This window comes from Arachis ipaensis, chromosome B6 (assembly GCF_059453495.1).
Source record: "Arachis ipaensis isolate K30076 ecotype BB chromosome B6, ASM5945349v1, whole genome shotgun sequence".
Taxonomy (NCBI): domain Eukaryota; kingdom Viridiplantae; phylum Streptophyta; class Magnoliopsida; order Fabales; family Fabaceae; genus Arachis; species Arachis ipaensis.
The window spans coordinates 11,836,991-11,852,995 of record NC_142441.1 but is presented as its reverse complement, the minus strand read 5'-3'; the positions used below and the strand labels follow the sequence as shown (position 1 = coordinate 11,852,995).

The window sequence follows — 16,005 nt, the reverse complement described above, 5'->3', positions numbered from 1 at the left end:
CGTTAAATTAGAAATATTATTTAACTAAAAAACATTAAAAGTAATTTTTTATATATTTAATACATTAATTAAAATAATAAAATTTTGAAAAAAAAATAATATTATCGTGTGAGGTAAATTTTCTTATAGAATGCTTGAGTGGGGGAGAGCACGTGGTTGCTAGAAGGCCATCGATAAGTGTGTTGATCTATGAGCCCATACTTGTTGGGATGATGATGACGAGAGCCAATCCAATTTCCAATTGATTCCACAATCCACAGCACTAGCAGAACAGCAGAGAGATATTTTAGCACTGGGAGAAAAATATCGAGTCCCTTGGAATTAGGATTGAAGACGGAAGTAATCAAATAAGTCTAATTACTAATTTTGTAGTGTGTGCTGCTTTCGTCCTTTCATGGCCCTTTTTTCCGAACGACTTCAACCTGTCACAATCCCTTCTTTTCTCTTACGCAATCCCACCTTGTTTTTTTCTTTCTATTATTAAATTATATTAGTTTATCCATTTATTTATTCGCAAGTGGACCACGCTCTATAAAAATCTCCAACGGCGCTATTGTTTCATACCACAATAACAACAAACAAGGCTAGGGTGGGGAAGGGAAACACAAAATTGATCAAAATAATGGGTTCTACCCTTGCGATTTTATTCTTAACTTTCTGCACTTGCTATCTACAGGCATGTATCTTAATCTTTTTCACCTCCGTTTATTCTCTATTACTATTAATATTAGGGTTTGACTTGTGAATTGGTGCTTTGTCTTATGTTCCACAGATCGCTGGGGCTGAACCACAACGCCTTTCTACTCTCAAGCTTAACTCCCGCATTCTCCAGGTCATTCATTTTCCTTATATATCTCCTTGCTTCTCAACATGAATATTTCCCATTTTAGTATTAGTCACGTGAGCAATACTTTTCTTTAATTAATTAATTAATTATTAGTTCGTTAATTGTGATTGGCACGATTACCGTTACTTTCACTAGGCAAAACTGCGGGATGTAGTGTTTGGTCTGAGAAATTATTTGCTTTATTAGTGGAAGATTATCCTAACTATTGATTCATTGATGTAGTGCTTTTTAAGAATGTATTCTTTTTACTTCATTTATTACTACTAATTTATGAAGATATTCAGGAAGATTTTTAAGATGCTATAGATCTTATTTTATTACTTTACTCGTGCTAGTCACTGCTGCTTAGACTTGAATTATTTGATTCATTGATGAATAGTTGGAATTTCTGTTCGTTCTCTCATAGCTTTACTTGTTCAATCGTGCAGGAGTCTATTGCTAAACAGATCAACGAAAATCCAGAGGCAGGATGGGAGGCTGCTATAAATCCTCGTTTCTCCAATTATACAGTTAGAAATTCAACTTGTCCTACCTTGTTGTTGTTGTTGTTGTTGTTGTTGTTTACCTTTTAGTTAATATGATTATGCTATATTGTGCTTGATCTACAGGTTGGAGAATTTAAGCGCCTGCTTGGTGTTAAACCAACTCCTAAGAAGGAACTGATAGGTGCACCCATTGTGACTCATCCAAAATCATTGAAATTGCCAAAGGAGTTTGATGCAAGGACTCAATGGTCTCAATGTAGTACCATTGGAAGAATTCTAGGTCATTTGCTTGCTCCTTCTCCATTGTTAAGTTTAATTTATTAATCAAATAGTTTGTTTGAAAGGAGGTGCTGAATCTTATTTTTTTTCCCCCCTCATATTCATAATAACATGGATTGGTGAATCAATTTCTGCATTGAAGATCAGGTAATTTTTCCTTTTCTTTTCTACATTTTAACCCTAAACAATATCAAGGTTCAAGAGGTACTTAGATAATCCTTGTGCTGATTGTTCAGGGTCATTGTGGTTCTTGTTGGGCATTTGGTGCTGTAGAGTCATTATCAGATCGGTTTTGCATTCATTTTGATGTGGTAAGTAATCTTACTGAGCAACATATTGTTGTGTGTGAATATCAATAAATACATATCTTATTGAGGATATTTAAAGAGGAATTTATGCTCTATATGTTTAATTGCAGAATATCTCTCTCTCTGTGAACGATCTTCTCGCATGCTGTGGCTTTTTGTGTGGATCTGGTTGTGATGGAGGGTATCCCCTAAATGCATGGCGATACCTAGTCAGCCATGGTGTTGTCACTGAAGAGGTAATGAATCATCAGTTTTGCCTAGGCAGAATCCACTGGGTGCAAAATAATTAAACATGGCTATTTCTTGGAGATCATAGATTTGTAGTTCTAGGCTTTCTACCTATGTAATCTTCCTATCAATTGACATTAACGTGTAGCCAAATATCTATCTTTTCCCTACCTTTTTCCTTTTTTGTCTCCCCTCTTTCTTATTCTCAGCATTTTACATGTGCAGTGTGACCCATACTTTGATCAAATTGGCTGTTCCCATCCTGGTTGTGAGCCCGCATACAGTACCCCTAAGTGTGTAAAAAAGTGTGTGAGCGGGAATCTGCTTTGGAAGAAATCAAAGCACTATAGTGTCAATGCATATAAGATCAAGTCTAATCCCCATGATATCATGGCAGAAATTTATAAGAATGGGCCAGTTGAAGTTGCATTCACTGTTTACGAGGTAAATCAAAGCTCTTATCCATGCTTAATTGCTTATGTAATTGAATTTTTGCAACTTTCTGTGGTCAAATTTTGAAAGGGAGGAAGAAGAGAGGGGGCGGGGGGAGGAGAGAATACTTATAAGGAGACAATGATTAATTGACAAAGGTTGAGTTTCAATATCATTTTATAACCTGACACATTATAATTTATAACATAAGTACAAGCAGATAGGTATTTGAGAGGAATGAGAATTGTCTACTAGATTTTCATCGTTTAGCAGAAGAATTAGAGAACTGGAAGATCAAGGAGTTTACTTGACCTTTTGTGGCTATTCATTCTGCCTTGCTACAAACCTGCTATGTTTGTTGTTGTAATACAAGGAACTATTATTTTTAAAGTATAAACTTGAGATATTCATATCATGCAATCAGTGTTATTAGTCCGAGTAATCTCAGAGTCATGCTTTGGATTTACAAAATTCACCAAGTTATAAGATCTTTTAAACCCCAACAATTAAGTCCACTTAAAGTAGGAATCCTATATCAACATGTTTGATTGTCAAAATTGAAAGGGAAGGATCAAATTTGTGCTAAAATTCAATATTTTGACTACATTAAAAAGCTGAATCAACAATAAAATCATAACTGAATGTAATGTGTAAGAAAGGGCATTATGTTACCAATGGTACTTCACAAAGCCAGTCTTCAAATTTATATGCCTGAAATGTAAATTCAAATACTAGCAAACTGCAAATTGAAGATGGGATTATTGTGGATTGTTCTGAATGAACCTTTAAACAGGATAATTGAAGAGAGATAGGTATGTGGATCGAGATTAATGGAACAGTGGATAATGGGAATAGATAACCTGTAGGTATAAGGAATTTATAGTGTTTTGTTATTGTTGTGATCCGATAACCTAATTGTTTTCATTTTCATAAAAAACTATTGAGTTCTGCCCATAATTGCCATGTTAGCATAAAGGACGGGACATATATCCGTCATACCGGCAGCACATGAATGCATAGATATATACTTCCCTGCTGTTTAATATCTGAGAAGATCCTCCGTTTTCTAGTAAACTTTCAAATTAACAAATCCTTCTATATTGGAACAATTATCTTGTCTTCTGCAGTAGTTCTAGACCTCAGTTATCATGTTTACTCTTTTATAGTACCTTTCTTTCTTGTGTATTGAATAGTCAGCCAGCATATTATCTGTTTAGTTTGCATGTTTAAAAACAAGGATATTAACCCATTTGACCTCTTTACAGGATTTTGCTCTCTACAAATCAGGAGTTTACAAACACATCACAGGTGTGGAACTCGGTGGTCATGCTGTGAAGCTGATAGGATGGGGAACATCTGATGATGGAGAGGACTATTGGGTATGTTGACTTGTTCCTGATGATTTAATATCATCTCTCCCTAACACGCAGACTTGCATGCCATTAGAATTTTATACTGACTGTTCTTTTTACTGTTTCAGCTTCTCGCAAATCAGTGGAATAGAAGTTGGGGAGATGTATGCCACTTTGCATTGTTCATCTCTGAGTTTCTGTTGTTACTAAAGATCTGCTTTAGACTAATGGTGAATTCCATCTCATTTGCAGGATGGTTACTTTAAGATCAGAAGGGGGACAAATGAATGTGGAATTGAAGAAGACGTTACAGCTGGTATGCCTTCCACCAAAAATCTCGTACTCGAAGTCACTGACACGGGTGCCGATGCTGTTGATGGTGCTTCATTCTGAATATAAGTGTATAATATTACCGATTAGATGATGATGGTTTTGCAAAAATCCGCATCAAATGTTATACCAATGTACCACAATCTTATGGAGACGGATCTAGATTGTGATGCTGAAAGACTGTAAGCTGTTGTGGGTAGTGATGCACGAAATAAGAAAAACTGTTGTAGTTACCAATTAGCTCCTGTTGTAAGCTACATCCACTTGTTGGTTTAATTGCAATGTTGCTGATTATTCCGAATTGCAGCAAAGGGTTCATTTTCAATTTTTCATACTGTGCATTGAAGTATTATGTATCTCTCTTTAGTGTCTCTCTTGAGTCTTGAGCGTAAAACTCAATGCATGTTCATAACATCATTAGACGGACAAATCCTCATGTTCGCCTTGACTATAGACTTTCTTACTCCTGAAGAAATTTCTTCATAGATTGTTATCACACCGCCACCACGCTGTAGAGTTGGGTGGCATAGCATAGAGATTAATGAAAGATAGTGTTACTCTTTGTTGAATAAGGCGATGCTGTTTACAATATATTGACAAAGCTTATTGAAGACTGACGGCGATAGAACAATGCCGGTATCAGGATAACATGTGCAAATGTGTCAGTATCTCGTTATTTTTCAAGAGAATAATACGATTGGCCACTAATGAATCGCAGAAAACTAAAACTCCAGCTGAGGAATCATGCATCTTGTCTTTCTGGATTTTGTGGTGTTTGAGTAAGCTATATTGTTGTTATTACCAAATTTTATTGGTAAGCATACAAATCGATTATTTCAACGTGAAGAGTCATTTTCTCTCCTAATAACCACAAGCTACCTACGTAGGTAGATTGCCATGAATTGTGGTAGCATAAAAAAAAATCCAATAATATAACAATCCTTTGCAAGAAATGAAATGAGAGTGACATGACACCAGTTTTTGTCTGTTGTTTCCTTTTTATCTCTTGCCAAAACGTTGCTCTCTCAACCCGAAGATTGAAAGTGATTGAACCGTGCTCCTTCTTGATTATGGAAACGTGGAAGAAAGAATCCACATTCATGTGTCACCTATAATTTTATCTCAGAGAGCAATAATATGTGTGTTGTCATCACAAATAATTAATTCCAAACGTGATTAAAAATCCAGATGTCACTTTTCTAATTTTGATATGGGGTAGGAGTTGTGTATAGCAGGGTTATTGGAGTGCAGGCAGATTGATCGAGCTGTGATGGCTGCGTTGAAGAAATCGAACGGTCTGATTGGAGGAATAATAATTAGACGGTTCAATTACACAAATCGATAAATACACAAATCAGACCGTCTAATTTGTGTACTGGATGCCATGCGTCTTCCATGCAGGGCGCCCCAGCCCCAGCTTGTTGACCCACATTGCTTGTATCTCTTTGAAACACACTTCCCCACCCATCTTTTTCACTCTCACTTTTGCCACACTCTCCATAACACCTCTAACCCCCACCTTTTTCTTTTATTATCAAATATTTTGATTTAATAAAAATAATAATGATAATATTAGAGATTAGTAGAAATATTGTAATAATAATTATTAAGATTATAGGTAGTGACGGATTTAGAAAATTTTAGGAGTGGGGGCAAAAATATATACACTAAAATAAATTTTATTGAATATTATTAATTATATAAAGATATAAAAATTAAAAAAAGTTAATGAACACTTTTATTTTTATAAAAAATATTTTTTATTTCTTAAAACTTAAACTTAAAATATTTTAATTAAATTATAGATAACTTGTTATCTTAACTAATTTTTTTTATACACATTTAATAATAAAAGACTAACTCAACTGCCACATTAACAACTAATGACACACTAGTATTTATAATTCAAAACTAGAATTATATATAAATACTAGAAAAATTAAATCTGTATATAAAATAATATAACCTTAATTTACAATTTTTTTTCTTTCATTCTTTTTAAAATAATTAAGTTTGTTATATATTTTTTAATTTAATTTTGATATAATGTTAGATGAAAGATTTTATTCATCTGTTTAATTATGTATTGTAATTAAAATATTGAGTAAAGTATCATTTTTGTCCCAACGTTTGGAGTAAGTCCCAAAGTTGTCCCTAACGTTTTAATCGTCCTATTTAAGTCCCTAACGTTTCAAAATTGACTCAATGTTATCCTGCCGTTAGGGATCCGTTAACAGAATTGACGGCAGGACAAAATTGAGACAATTTTGAAACGTTAGGGACTTAAATAGGACGAAAGCGTTAGGGACAAAAACGATACATAAAAATAAATTTTAATTTAATTTTATCTTTTAATAATATTAATTTTTTACGGTACATAGTATTCAATTATTTTTTAATTACATCTAAATAAACTACACTTAATCACATTACTTTCATTTAAATAAATTTATTTTTTTATAATTTTAAAGAATTTTGATACATTAGAGACAAAAGGTATAATTTATATTTTATTGCATATATATTATTTTTTTCTTTTCTGCAAGTTTATATACTAGTCATTTTACAAACATTTCATTATAACTAAAAATCTTTAAGAGTTAAAAAAAAATTAATTTATTTAAAATGAAAGTTGTTCTTGTATGAATACCTGGAGGGAGAGCTCAGTCTCTGGGAGTCGACGCCGAGTTATTATCTTCGGTGTCGACCTTTAAGCCTTGTGATAATCCGAGCTTTACTCCAAGAGGGTGTCCAATCGCGTATAGCTTTGAGCAAGAAACAGGGGGGAGTGTACCTGCAAAGGCACTCCGAAGCTTAAGTTAGTATTGAGAATTCAATGTGTCTTTAGGATAGAAGATCATACCTTTTTATAGGTGATAGTGTATAAATCGGTTATGTTCCTGCTTTATTGCCTGTATTAAAGGGCAATAATAAGGGTTTGGACGTTTCACTTTTGTGAAGCAGTCCGTTAAGCTGATTTGTAACGTTACTTTTTAATAAATGACATTGATTGCTGATTAGTAACTGTAACGCCGATTAATAACGTAAATTGCCGAGTAATGACTGCAATGCCGAACTATAACGCCAATTTTCTGGGTAATAATGTGAATAATGCCGAGTTATGAATGATAAAGCCGATTTATGATATTGGATTTGTAATGGCCAGACCACAGCCCCCAAGCTTAGCCTGGGAATGTATTAAATGAAGCAGGTTGAGCTTTAAATGGATCATAAGTCGGCTTACTGAGTGATCTTATAGATCGGCGACTGGATTGGCCTTGTTGCCCCCAGTTCAAGATGCTTCATTTGAAAAAATTAAATACGTGTCAGTAAGAGAGAGAAAAAGTCTTGAATGTTAATTAATGAACGTGCGTGTTCCCTATGCGCATGATGGCTTTTGATCTGAATGATTTGATTGTTTGGTGGAATTGAGAAACGTTTTGTGGTGGGAAGTAAATTGGTTTTGGAATCCAAGAGGTTTTGTGTGTTTGTTCAGAGTGTGTGTGTTTATCAGTTGCATTTAGAGGAAAAAATGAGCAAGAGAGGTACGCAAATTCTTTTTTTATCTCTGTAACTTCTTGTCTTCTTCTTCTGGATTTTACTCTTCTTTTTGTTTTTGTTCAAATGGGTTTTGAGAAAGAGAAAAAGGACAAAATTGATTGGTCATATAATTGGGTTAGTGAGGATGTGAGAAAATATGTATCTCTGTTTTTGGATGAAGGTGCTGTAGGGAAGATAGATAAGGGTAATGTTGGGAGGGTTGGTTCTGGCGTTAACTTGGAGTTTCTTCCATGTGTTGATGGTGATTGTATATTCCACAGAGAGGATGATTTTCCATACTTTTATATGTATAGCTATGTGTTGGAGGAACTGAGGGTGAAACTTTCATTTAGTGAGTTTCAATGTCAGGTTTTGACGCAATTGAACTGTGCACCATCTCAATTGCATCCTAATAGGTGGGCTTTTCTTCGTGCTTTTGAGATTTTGATGGAGTTTCTGGAGGAGGTACCTACAGTGGAGTTGTTTTTCTCTCTGTTTCAAGCGAAAGGTGTTTGGAAAGGGGTGTGGATGAATTTGAACAGTTCACCAGGGTTTGCTGTATTCAAACTTTACAAATCCTCTTTTAAGAATTTCAAGGAGATGTATTTGAAAGTAAGAAGTGTTGAGGTTGACTTTCCGTTTTATATGGACGAGCACTTTGGGGAGAGATTTCCGATTTGGTGGTGTTCGGAGCCTCAGAATATTTTGGGGCCAGAGGTTATAAGTGCAAGGGATGAATGTATCATTGAGTATTTAGTTGAGGCTATTGATCGGAGGGAGTTAATTTCGGTGTTTGACTTGCTCCAATGGGATGAGAATAGGGAAATAGTGATAGAGTATCTAGGTAAGTTGTGTGATTTGTTGTAGGTTGAGTGGGATTGTATAGTTGTTCTAATTTTTTGTTTTGTTTTTTGGTAGGTGGAAAATATCCTGGTGTATCTGCTGCGAGTTTGAGAGCTCGGGTGAAGAATAAAGGTCTTGAAAAATAGGGATCTTCATCAAAAGCGGGGAAGGTCGGCGCTGGAGAAGTTGATCAGTCAAAGCCAAAGCGAACAAAAGTAATTTTGAAAAGGAAAAAGTCAGACGTAGTGGATCTGTCCGAAGATTATGAAGAGGAGGTGGAGGTTCCAGCCGAGGAATTGCAGAAGTTCTATGATAACCAGAAGAAATTGCATGAGGTTGTTGAGCAGAGTGAGGGGTCTTCTCTTTGGGGGAAAGATTACCCCTTCATGATTACCGCCGATGAAGTTTGCCAAACTCCTGCCAATGTTAATTTGGCTGAAGAGGTGGGAGATGTGGCAATTGATCAGCACATGCAGGTAATATTTTATCTTTTGTTTTGTTTTGGTTGATAAACTTGTTGATGTTCTTGTTTAATTCTACATTTGTTTGTGGAAGGTTGTGGGCCTGAGGCTTGCCAGTTTAGGGCGGAGCCGAGAAAAGAAACATCGTCAAGTAGCCGAGCAAAAGCCCGATTTAAGATTGGAGGAACAATTGAGGTTGAAGGCTGCCAAGGTTACAGAACTGGAGAGTAAATTAGTTGGGGTTGAGAAAGATTTAAAATTGATGAAAGAGAATTATACTAAAGAGGTGGAAGATGTTAAAAAGAAGGAGGCGGATCTGTCTAGTATGAGTACTCGGGTAGTGGAGTTGACTGCTGAATTGAAAAGCTTAGAAAAGAGTAAGGAGACAGCGATCCTGGACTCTTTTATTGAGGGATTTGAACAAGCTTCTCTGCAAGCCAGGTTCTTGGCTCCTAATGTTGATCTTGATCAGATGGACCCTAGTAAGATTGTTCGTGATGGGGTTATGGTTGAAGATGATGGTGCTGAAGAGGAGGAGGATGAAAATAGTTAATTAGTGTTTATGTTTAGTACGGTTAAAAATGTATTTTGGTGGGTTGTTTTGCTCCTGTAGCGAGCTTTTAACTGTTTAATTTTTGTACTGTTTATGAAACAGTGTATTTTGTTTTTGGTTATGTTGACTTTGCAGAAAACATATATATTGATAGGTGAATTTTTGCCTAGTTTGTGGGTTGGGGCCAATTTGTTTTTTAGGTAAGATTGTGTTAATGGTTTAATGCCATAAGTTTGACGAAGGAATGTGATGGAAAGGCCAAGTAGGCCGAGTTTATTGAGTTGCCGATAAATAGGCATTTTGTGTAACTGATTTCTGCTTAATGGTTGGTAGTAATTTTTGATAAAGTTTGATTTGTTGGTTTCTGAGTATTTGTTCGGCAGTTTGTTATTAATTCTAGGGAGTCTGATTGGAGATATTCTGAATGATTTGGCTTTCGATTAAGATCGGATATTTGTATGCTGGATAAAGTTTGAATGGATGCGTTCGGAATAAGATTGGAAAATTGGGGTGATTGACAAAGTTTGAAATATCGGCTTCCAATTTAGATTGGAGTTTTGTGTGAATGATCGGATTCCGATGTAGATCGGCTATTTGTTTAAATTTTTAATGATCGACTTTCGATTTAGATTGGAGATCTGTTAGAATGATTGGATTCCGAAGGAGATCGGTAATCGGATTGACTGATTGCATCCAATGATTGGATTCCGTTTTAAGGTCGGCAGTCGGATTGACTGATTGTATCCTAGTGATAGGATTCCGTTTTAAGGTCGGCAGTCGGATTGACTAATTGCATCCAATGATCGGATTCCGTTTTAAGGTCGGCAGTCAGATTGACTGATTGCTTCCGAGTAATCGGATTCCGTTTTAAGGTCGGTAGTCAGATTGACTGATAGGTTCCGAATGACCTATTTTAGCATTTGATCAGTGTTAATAGTATCCGAATGGTCGGATTGATAGTATAGGTCAGCATGATATGTTTATAGATTGAAGCAGAACTATGAAATAGAAAAATAATAATTTGATAAAGTAGGGAATCTACTTATTAAAGAACCCTTGATGTCAAAGGCCCAGGTAGGCTAGCCTCGTTAAAACCTCTCCAAGCAAAACCCTTGTGGGAAAAATCTTGGCAGTAGGAAAAAGAATACTTGCCTGTCCCTGGTATTAGCTGTAATATAACTTTAAGGAAGATACATTCCAAGTGTTAGGGATATCTTTACCCTCTAATGTTTGTAGTCGATAGGCTCCATTGCCGATTACTTCTGTGACTCTGTAAGGGCCCTCCCAATTAGCTGCTAGTTTGCCGTGTGCTGGTGGTTTCCTAGCTTGTTCTGTTTTTCTGAGCACAAGGTCGCGGGCTTGGAAAGACCTTGGTTGAAGTCTTTGGTTATATCTTCAGGCAATGTGCTGTTGCATGGCTAAATGTTTGATTGCTGTGGATGATCTGAGTTCTTCAATGAGATCAAGTTTGATTTGCCGAGCTATGTCTTGTGTAGTTTGGTCGGCCAATTCTGTGCATAGTGAGGATTGGGAGATCTCCACAGGTATCATTGCGTCTGAACCATAGACCAAACAGAAGGGTGTCTCCTTTGTGGTTGAGTGAATTGTTGTATTGTAACCCCATATGATCTTTGGGATAAGCTCGACCCAGAGGCCTTTTGCATCATCCAGTTTCTTTCTTAGAGCATGTAATATTACTTTAATTGCGGCTTCAGCTAACCCATTTGTTTGTGGGTGCTCTACTGATGAGAAGTGTTGTTTGATTTTCAAGAAAAAGATGTGAATTTTTGATCGGCAAACTGGCGACCATTATCTGTGATAATGTGCCGAGGAATGCCAAATCGACAAATAATGTATTTCCAAACAAAGGAAAGCATTTGTTGTGATGTAATCTTGGCTAGAGGTTGTGCCTCTATCCATTTGGAAAAATAATCAATTGCTACCACAAGGAATTTTACCTGTCCTGCGGCTGTGGGAAAAGGTCCGAGGATATCAATGCCCCATTGGTTGAACAGCAACTAACCTCGGAATAGTGTAGGAGTTCGGCCGGGAGATGTGTAATCGGACTGTGTTTTTGGCAATTGTTACAGCTTTTAACTTTCGCTTGACAATCCTGTCATATTGTCGGCCAATATAATCCAGCTCTGAGGATTTTTGAATACAGACTTCGGGCTCCGAGGTGTGTTCCACAGATCCCTTCATGTGCCTCAGCAAGTGCAAGCTCGGCTTCTGTTCTGCAAAGACATTTAAGCAATGGACGAGAGAATCCCCGTCTATATAGGCAATTATTATAAATTGTAAAAAAGGAGGCTTGTCGGTGGAAGTGTCGAGTATTTTCGACGTCGCCTGGCAAGATCCCTATTTGGAGATATTGTATGTATGGGGATCTCCAATATGCTTCCTGTGTTACACTTAAGACTTGTGTTAGTTCAATGCTTACTTAGGTAGTGTTGACTGATAAAGTGATGACCCATTTGGTTGAGTGCTGGCGAGTTTAGACAAAATGTCAGCTCGGCCATTACTCTCCCTTGGTATGTGCTGTATTTCATATTTTGAAAATTTTAAAAGTAAATTTTGTACGACATCCAGGTATTTAGAAAGCAAAGGGTCCTTAACTTGGTATAAGTTGTTTACCTGTTGGACGATAAGCAAGGAGTCGCAATATACCTTAAGTTCGGTGATGTTTAGGTCGGCCGCGAGTCTAAGGCCGGCAATTAGTGCTTTATACTCACTTTGATTGTTGCTTGCTTTAAATGAGAAGTTGAGGGAATGTTCGATGACGTTGCCACGGACATCGTCAAGTATGATACCTGCTCCACACCCTTGTAGGTTGGAGGATCCGTCGACGTATACAGACCATTCGATGTAGTCTTCAGTTGAACTTGGTACTGAGAATTCGACAATAAATTCGGCCAAAAACTGGGATTTAATGGATGCTCGTCCTTCGTACGTGATATCAAATTCTGAAAGCTCCACCGACCATTTTACTAGTCGGCCAGCCAGTTCAGGTTTTTGCAGGACTTGCCGCAAAGGTTGATCTGTTCGAACATGGATTTCATGGCTCTGAAAGTATGGTCGGAGTCTTCTGGATGAGAAGACAAGGGCGAGGGCCAATTTCTCAATGCTCGGGTATCGAAGTTCGGCGTTCTGTAAGGTTTTGCTGGTGAAATAGATCGGGAATTGTTTCTTTTCTCTTTCTGCGACAAGGGCGGAGCTTATAGCCCAGTTAGTGATAGATAAATATAAAAATAATTGCTCCCCTTGCAGGGGGTTTGTAAAATTGGTGGTTTTGAAAGAGTTTCTTTGATGGTTGTAAATGCTTGTTCACATTCATTAGTCCACTGGAAAGTTTTTTGTTTTTTAAAGTCTGGAAAAAACATGAGGATTTAGAAGCTAGGCAAGGTAAAAATCTAGAAAGTGTAGCAAGTCTCCCTGTTAACCGTTGGACTTCCTTGATGGTGTGTGGACTTGTCATGTCTAAAATAGCTCGGCATTTTTCTGGATTTGCCTCAATACCTCGGCTAGTGAGCATGAAGCCGAGGAATTTACCACTTTGAACACCAAATGCACACTTTTCGGGATTTAACCGCATGTTGTATTTTCTTAGCTGTCCGAAGATTTCTGTGAGGTCATCAAGGTGATTTTTGCCGATCTTTGTCTTGGCGACCATATCGTCGACGTAGACCTCAATGTTTCTGCCGATTTGTTTGGTGAAGATTTTGTCCATTAGACGTTGATATGTTGCACCTGCATTCTTAAGACCAAATGGCATGACCTTATAACAATAGTTTCCATATTTAGTAATAAAGGCTGTCTTATTTTGATCAGATGGATGCATTTGGATCTGGTTATAACCAGAATATGCATCCATAAAGGTGAGTTTTTCAAAACCAGAGGCATTATCAACTAAACAATCAATAAAGGGTAAAGGGTAGGAGTCTTTGGGGCATGCTTTGTTGAGATCGGTGAAATCAACACACATGCGCTATTTACCGTTATGTTTTTTAACCATGACGACGTTCGCCAGCCATGTTGTGAATTTGATTTCTCGGATGAAGCCCACGTTGAGGAGCTTCTTGGTTTCCTCTAGGGAAGCCTGTTTTCGGTCGTGGCCGAGATTTCTCTTTTTCTGTACTATAGGTCGGATAGATGGATCTAACGCTAACTTGTGTGATATGATGGATGGGTCGATGCCTGGCATATCAGTTGGGGTCCAAGCAAACAGGTTGGCATTTTGTTGTAAGAATGCTCGGAATGATGATTTTTCTTCTGAGGATAATGTTGAGCCGACGTATGTGAATTTGTCTGTGTTTTCTGTGAAATAGATTTTATCTAGGTTTTCTGTTGGGGTTGGCCTTTCTAGTGATCCTGCTCTGGGATCAAGGTCGGCCAGCATGTGTTGGTCGTTCATGTTGCCGATATTGTGAACCTGTGCTTTTGTCTTACGGTTAGGTCTTTTGAGACTATTGTTGTAGCATTCCCTGGCTTCTCGGGCGTCGCTGTGAATGATTGCAATTGTGTTATCCTGCAAAGGGAACTTAACACAAAGATGAATTGTAGATACTATAGCGCCGAACCTATTTAAGAAAGGTCGGCCAATTATTAAATTATAGGGACTGAAGCAATCAACAACTAAGTATTGAATGTCTGAAGTTTTTGATGAGGGAAACTTACCAAGTGTGGTTTGTAACCACACAGAGCCCATAACTGGGACTCGCTCACCTGAGAATCCTACCAAGTCACCAATGGAAGGTTGGATGACGTTATTGCTTAGTTTCATTTTCTGGAATGTTGAGTAAAAGAGAACGTCGGCGCTGCTGCCTGGGACGAGCAACACCTTTTTGACTAGGAGATTTTCGAGCTGTAGGGAGATTACGACGGGATCATCCAGATTTGCTACGCTGTTGTCATGATCGGCTGTCTGGAATGTTATCTGTGGAGATGTCGGCAGCGGCTGCTGTTGACTTTGATCGGCGTTGATGGAAAGTATAGCTCGGTAAGATCTTTTTCTTGCCCAGCTTGTGGCTCCGCCACCTGCAAAACCTCCGGAAATACAGTTAATTGTACGTGTTGGTAGTTCAGGATGGCTATTGTTCGGTCGGTCTCTATCTCGGCCATGTTGTGTAGCCGAGCTTTGGTATCCTGAAGGAGGTGCTCGCCGCTGCATGTGGCCGCTGATGTATTTGTCTAGGTGACTCTACCGAGCTAGTCGCTCCAGTAGGTCTTTGGCGATGACGCAGTTGTCGGTATTGTGTCCGTGCTTCTGGTGGAAGGAGCAGTATTTTGATCGGTCAGTGCCTTTTGAATCTGGGTAACTGCCAGCCTTTCTCGGTGGCTTGATTAATTTCGAATTCAAGATCTCCTTGATGATATCATCGCGCTTGGTGTTGAATTTGGTATCGGTTTCATATCGTGGAATTGGTTTGAAATTCTTCTTGCTGTCCCGTGTTTTGTCGTCATCTCTATAGTGAGGCTTTTCTACTTTCCGAGCTTGTCGGAGTTCTTCGATGTCGATCTGTCCTTTAGCTTTTTCACGGAACTTGGCCATAGTTTTTGGTTTGGCCACAGCAATAGTTTCTTGGAATTTTCCTGGTCGTAATCCGCTTTTTATGGCGTGTAGTTCCACCTCGGGGTGGAGGTCGGGTATACTTATGGCTATTTTTGTGAAGCGCGTCATGTAGTCTTTGAGGCTTTCGTGCTGGCCTTGCTTGATTGTGTTCAAGTAATCGGAGTCATGTAGATAGATGGTTGATCCAGCGAAGTGCTCCTCAAAGGGTTTTGATATGTCTCGAAATCGAGAAATGGAACCTACAGGCAAAGAACAAAACCAATCAAGTGCAGGACCGTCTAAGTAAGATGGAAAACAACGACATAAAACATTATCAGATGCACTGTTTACTATCATTATGGAGGTGAATTTCTTGATGTATTTCTTCGGATCACCTAACCCATCATAGGGATTTAGGGTGGTCGGCAGAGTAAACCTTCGGGGTAGTACGAAGTTCATCACCTCCGCCGTGAATGGTCCGGGGGAGCTTTCCTGATCGTCATTCTCTATGTCTTTCTGAGCTTCCTCATTATGTTCGGGTTGCTCCTCTTCCTGTCGAGCAGTGTCTGAGACATGTGTTGGCCCTGACTGCTGCTCGGCTTCTTCGGTCCATTCTTGTCGGTCATTGTTTTCGGTTCGAATGTTATTCAAGTTGGCAATTTGATTTGCCATTCTTTGGTTCTCCTTGGCCACGGCTTACCGTAACTCGGTCACCATCCGGAGCAATTCGGATGGCGTGGGTGGAGGTTGTTCAGCCATGACTTCAAACAGGAACCTCGAGGCCGATGATATATGGAGA

At 38.2% G+C, this 16,005-nt stretch overlaps 2 protein-coding genes across 2 annotated transcripts; one reads left to right on the top strand and one right to left on the bottom strand.

The window, feature by feature from the left end:
- Positions 1-517: 517 nt before the first annotated feature.
- LOC107646004 (cathepsin B-like protease 2) lies at positions 518-4,691 on the top strand. The gene is made up of 11 exons (XM_016350174.3): positions 518-676; positions 773-832; positions 1,276-1,356; positions 1,456-1,612; positions 1,754-1,758; positions 1,848-1,922; positions 2,030-2,155; positions 2,373-2,591; positions 3,845-3,958; positions 4,060-4,095; positions 4,184-4,691. The coding sequence occupies exons 1-11, from the start codon at positions 623-625 to the stop codon at positions 4,322-4,324; spliced, it is 1,068 nt and encodes a 355-aa protein (XP_016205660.1). The 5' UTR covers positions 518-622; the 3' UTR covers positions 4,325-4,691.
- A 10,164-nt stretch (positions 4,692-14,855) lies between these two features.
- On the bottom strand, positions 14,856-15,878 carry LOC107646552 (uncharacterized). Its single transcript, XM_088490414.1, has one exon. It carries the CDS (start codon positions 15,876-15,878, stop codon positions 14,856-14,858), a length of 1,023 nt encoding a protein of 340 aa, XP_088346540.1.
- Positions 15,879-16,005: the final 127 nt, after the last annotated feature.

Coding starts and splice junctions, on each gene's coding strand:
- LOC107646004 (XM_016350174.3), top strand. CDS start 623: ATGGGTTCTACCCTTGCGATTTTATTCTTAACTTTCTGCACTTGCTAT. Junction 677..772: donor TCTGCACTTGCTATCTACAG/GCATGTATCTTA, acceptor TATGTTCCACAG/ATCGCTGGGGCTGAACCACA. Junction 1,357..1,455: donor CTCGTTTCTCCAATTATACA/GTTAGAAATTCA, acceptor CTTGATCTACAG/GTTGGAGAATTTAAGCGCCT.
- LOC107646552 (XM_088490414.1), bottom strand. CDS start 15,878: ATGGCAAATCAAATTGCCAACTTGAATAACATTCGAACCGAAAACAAT.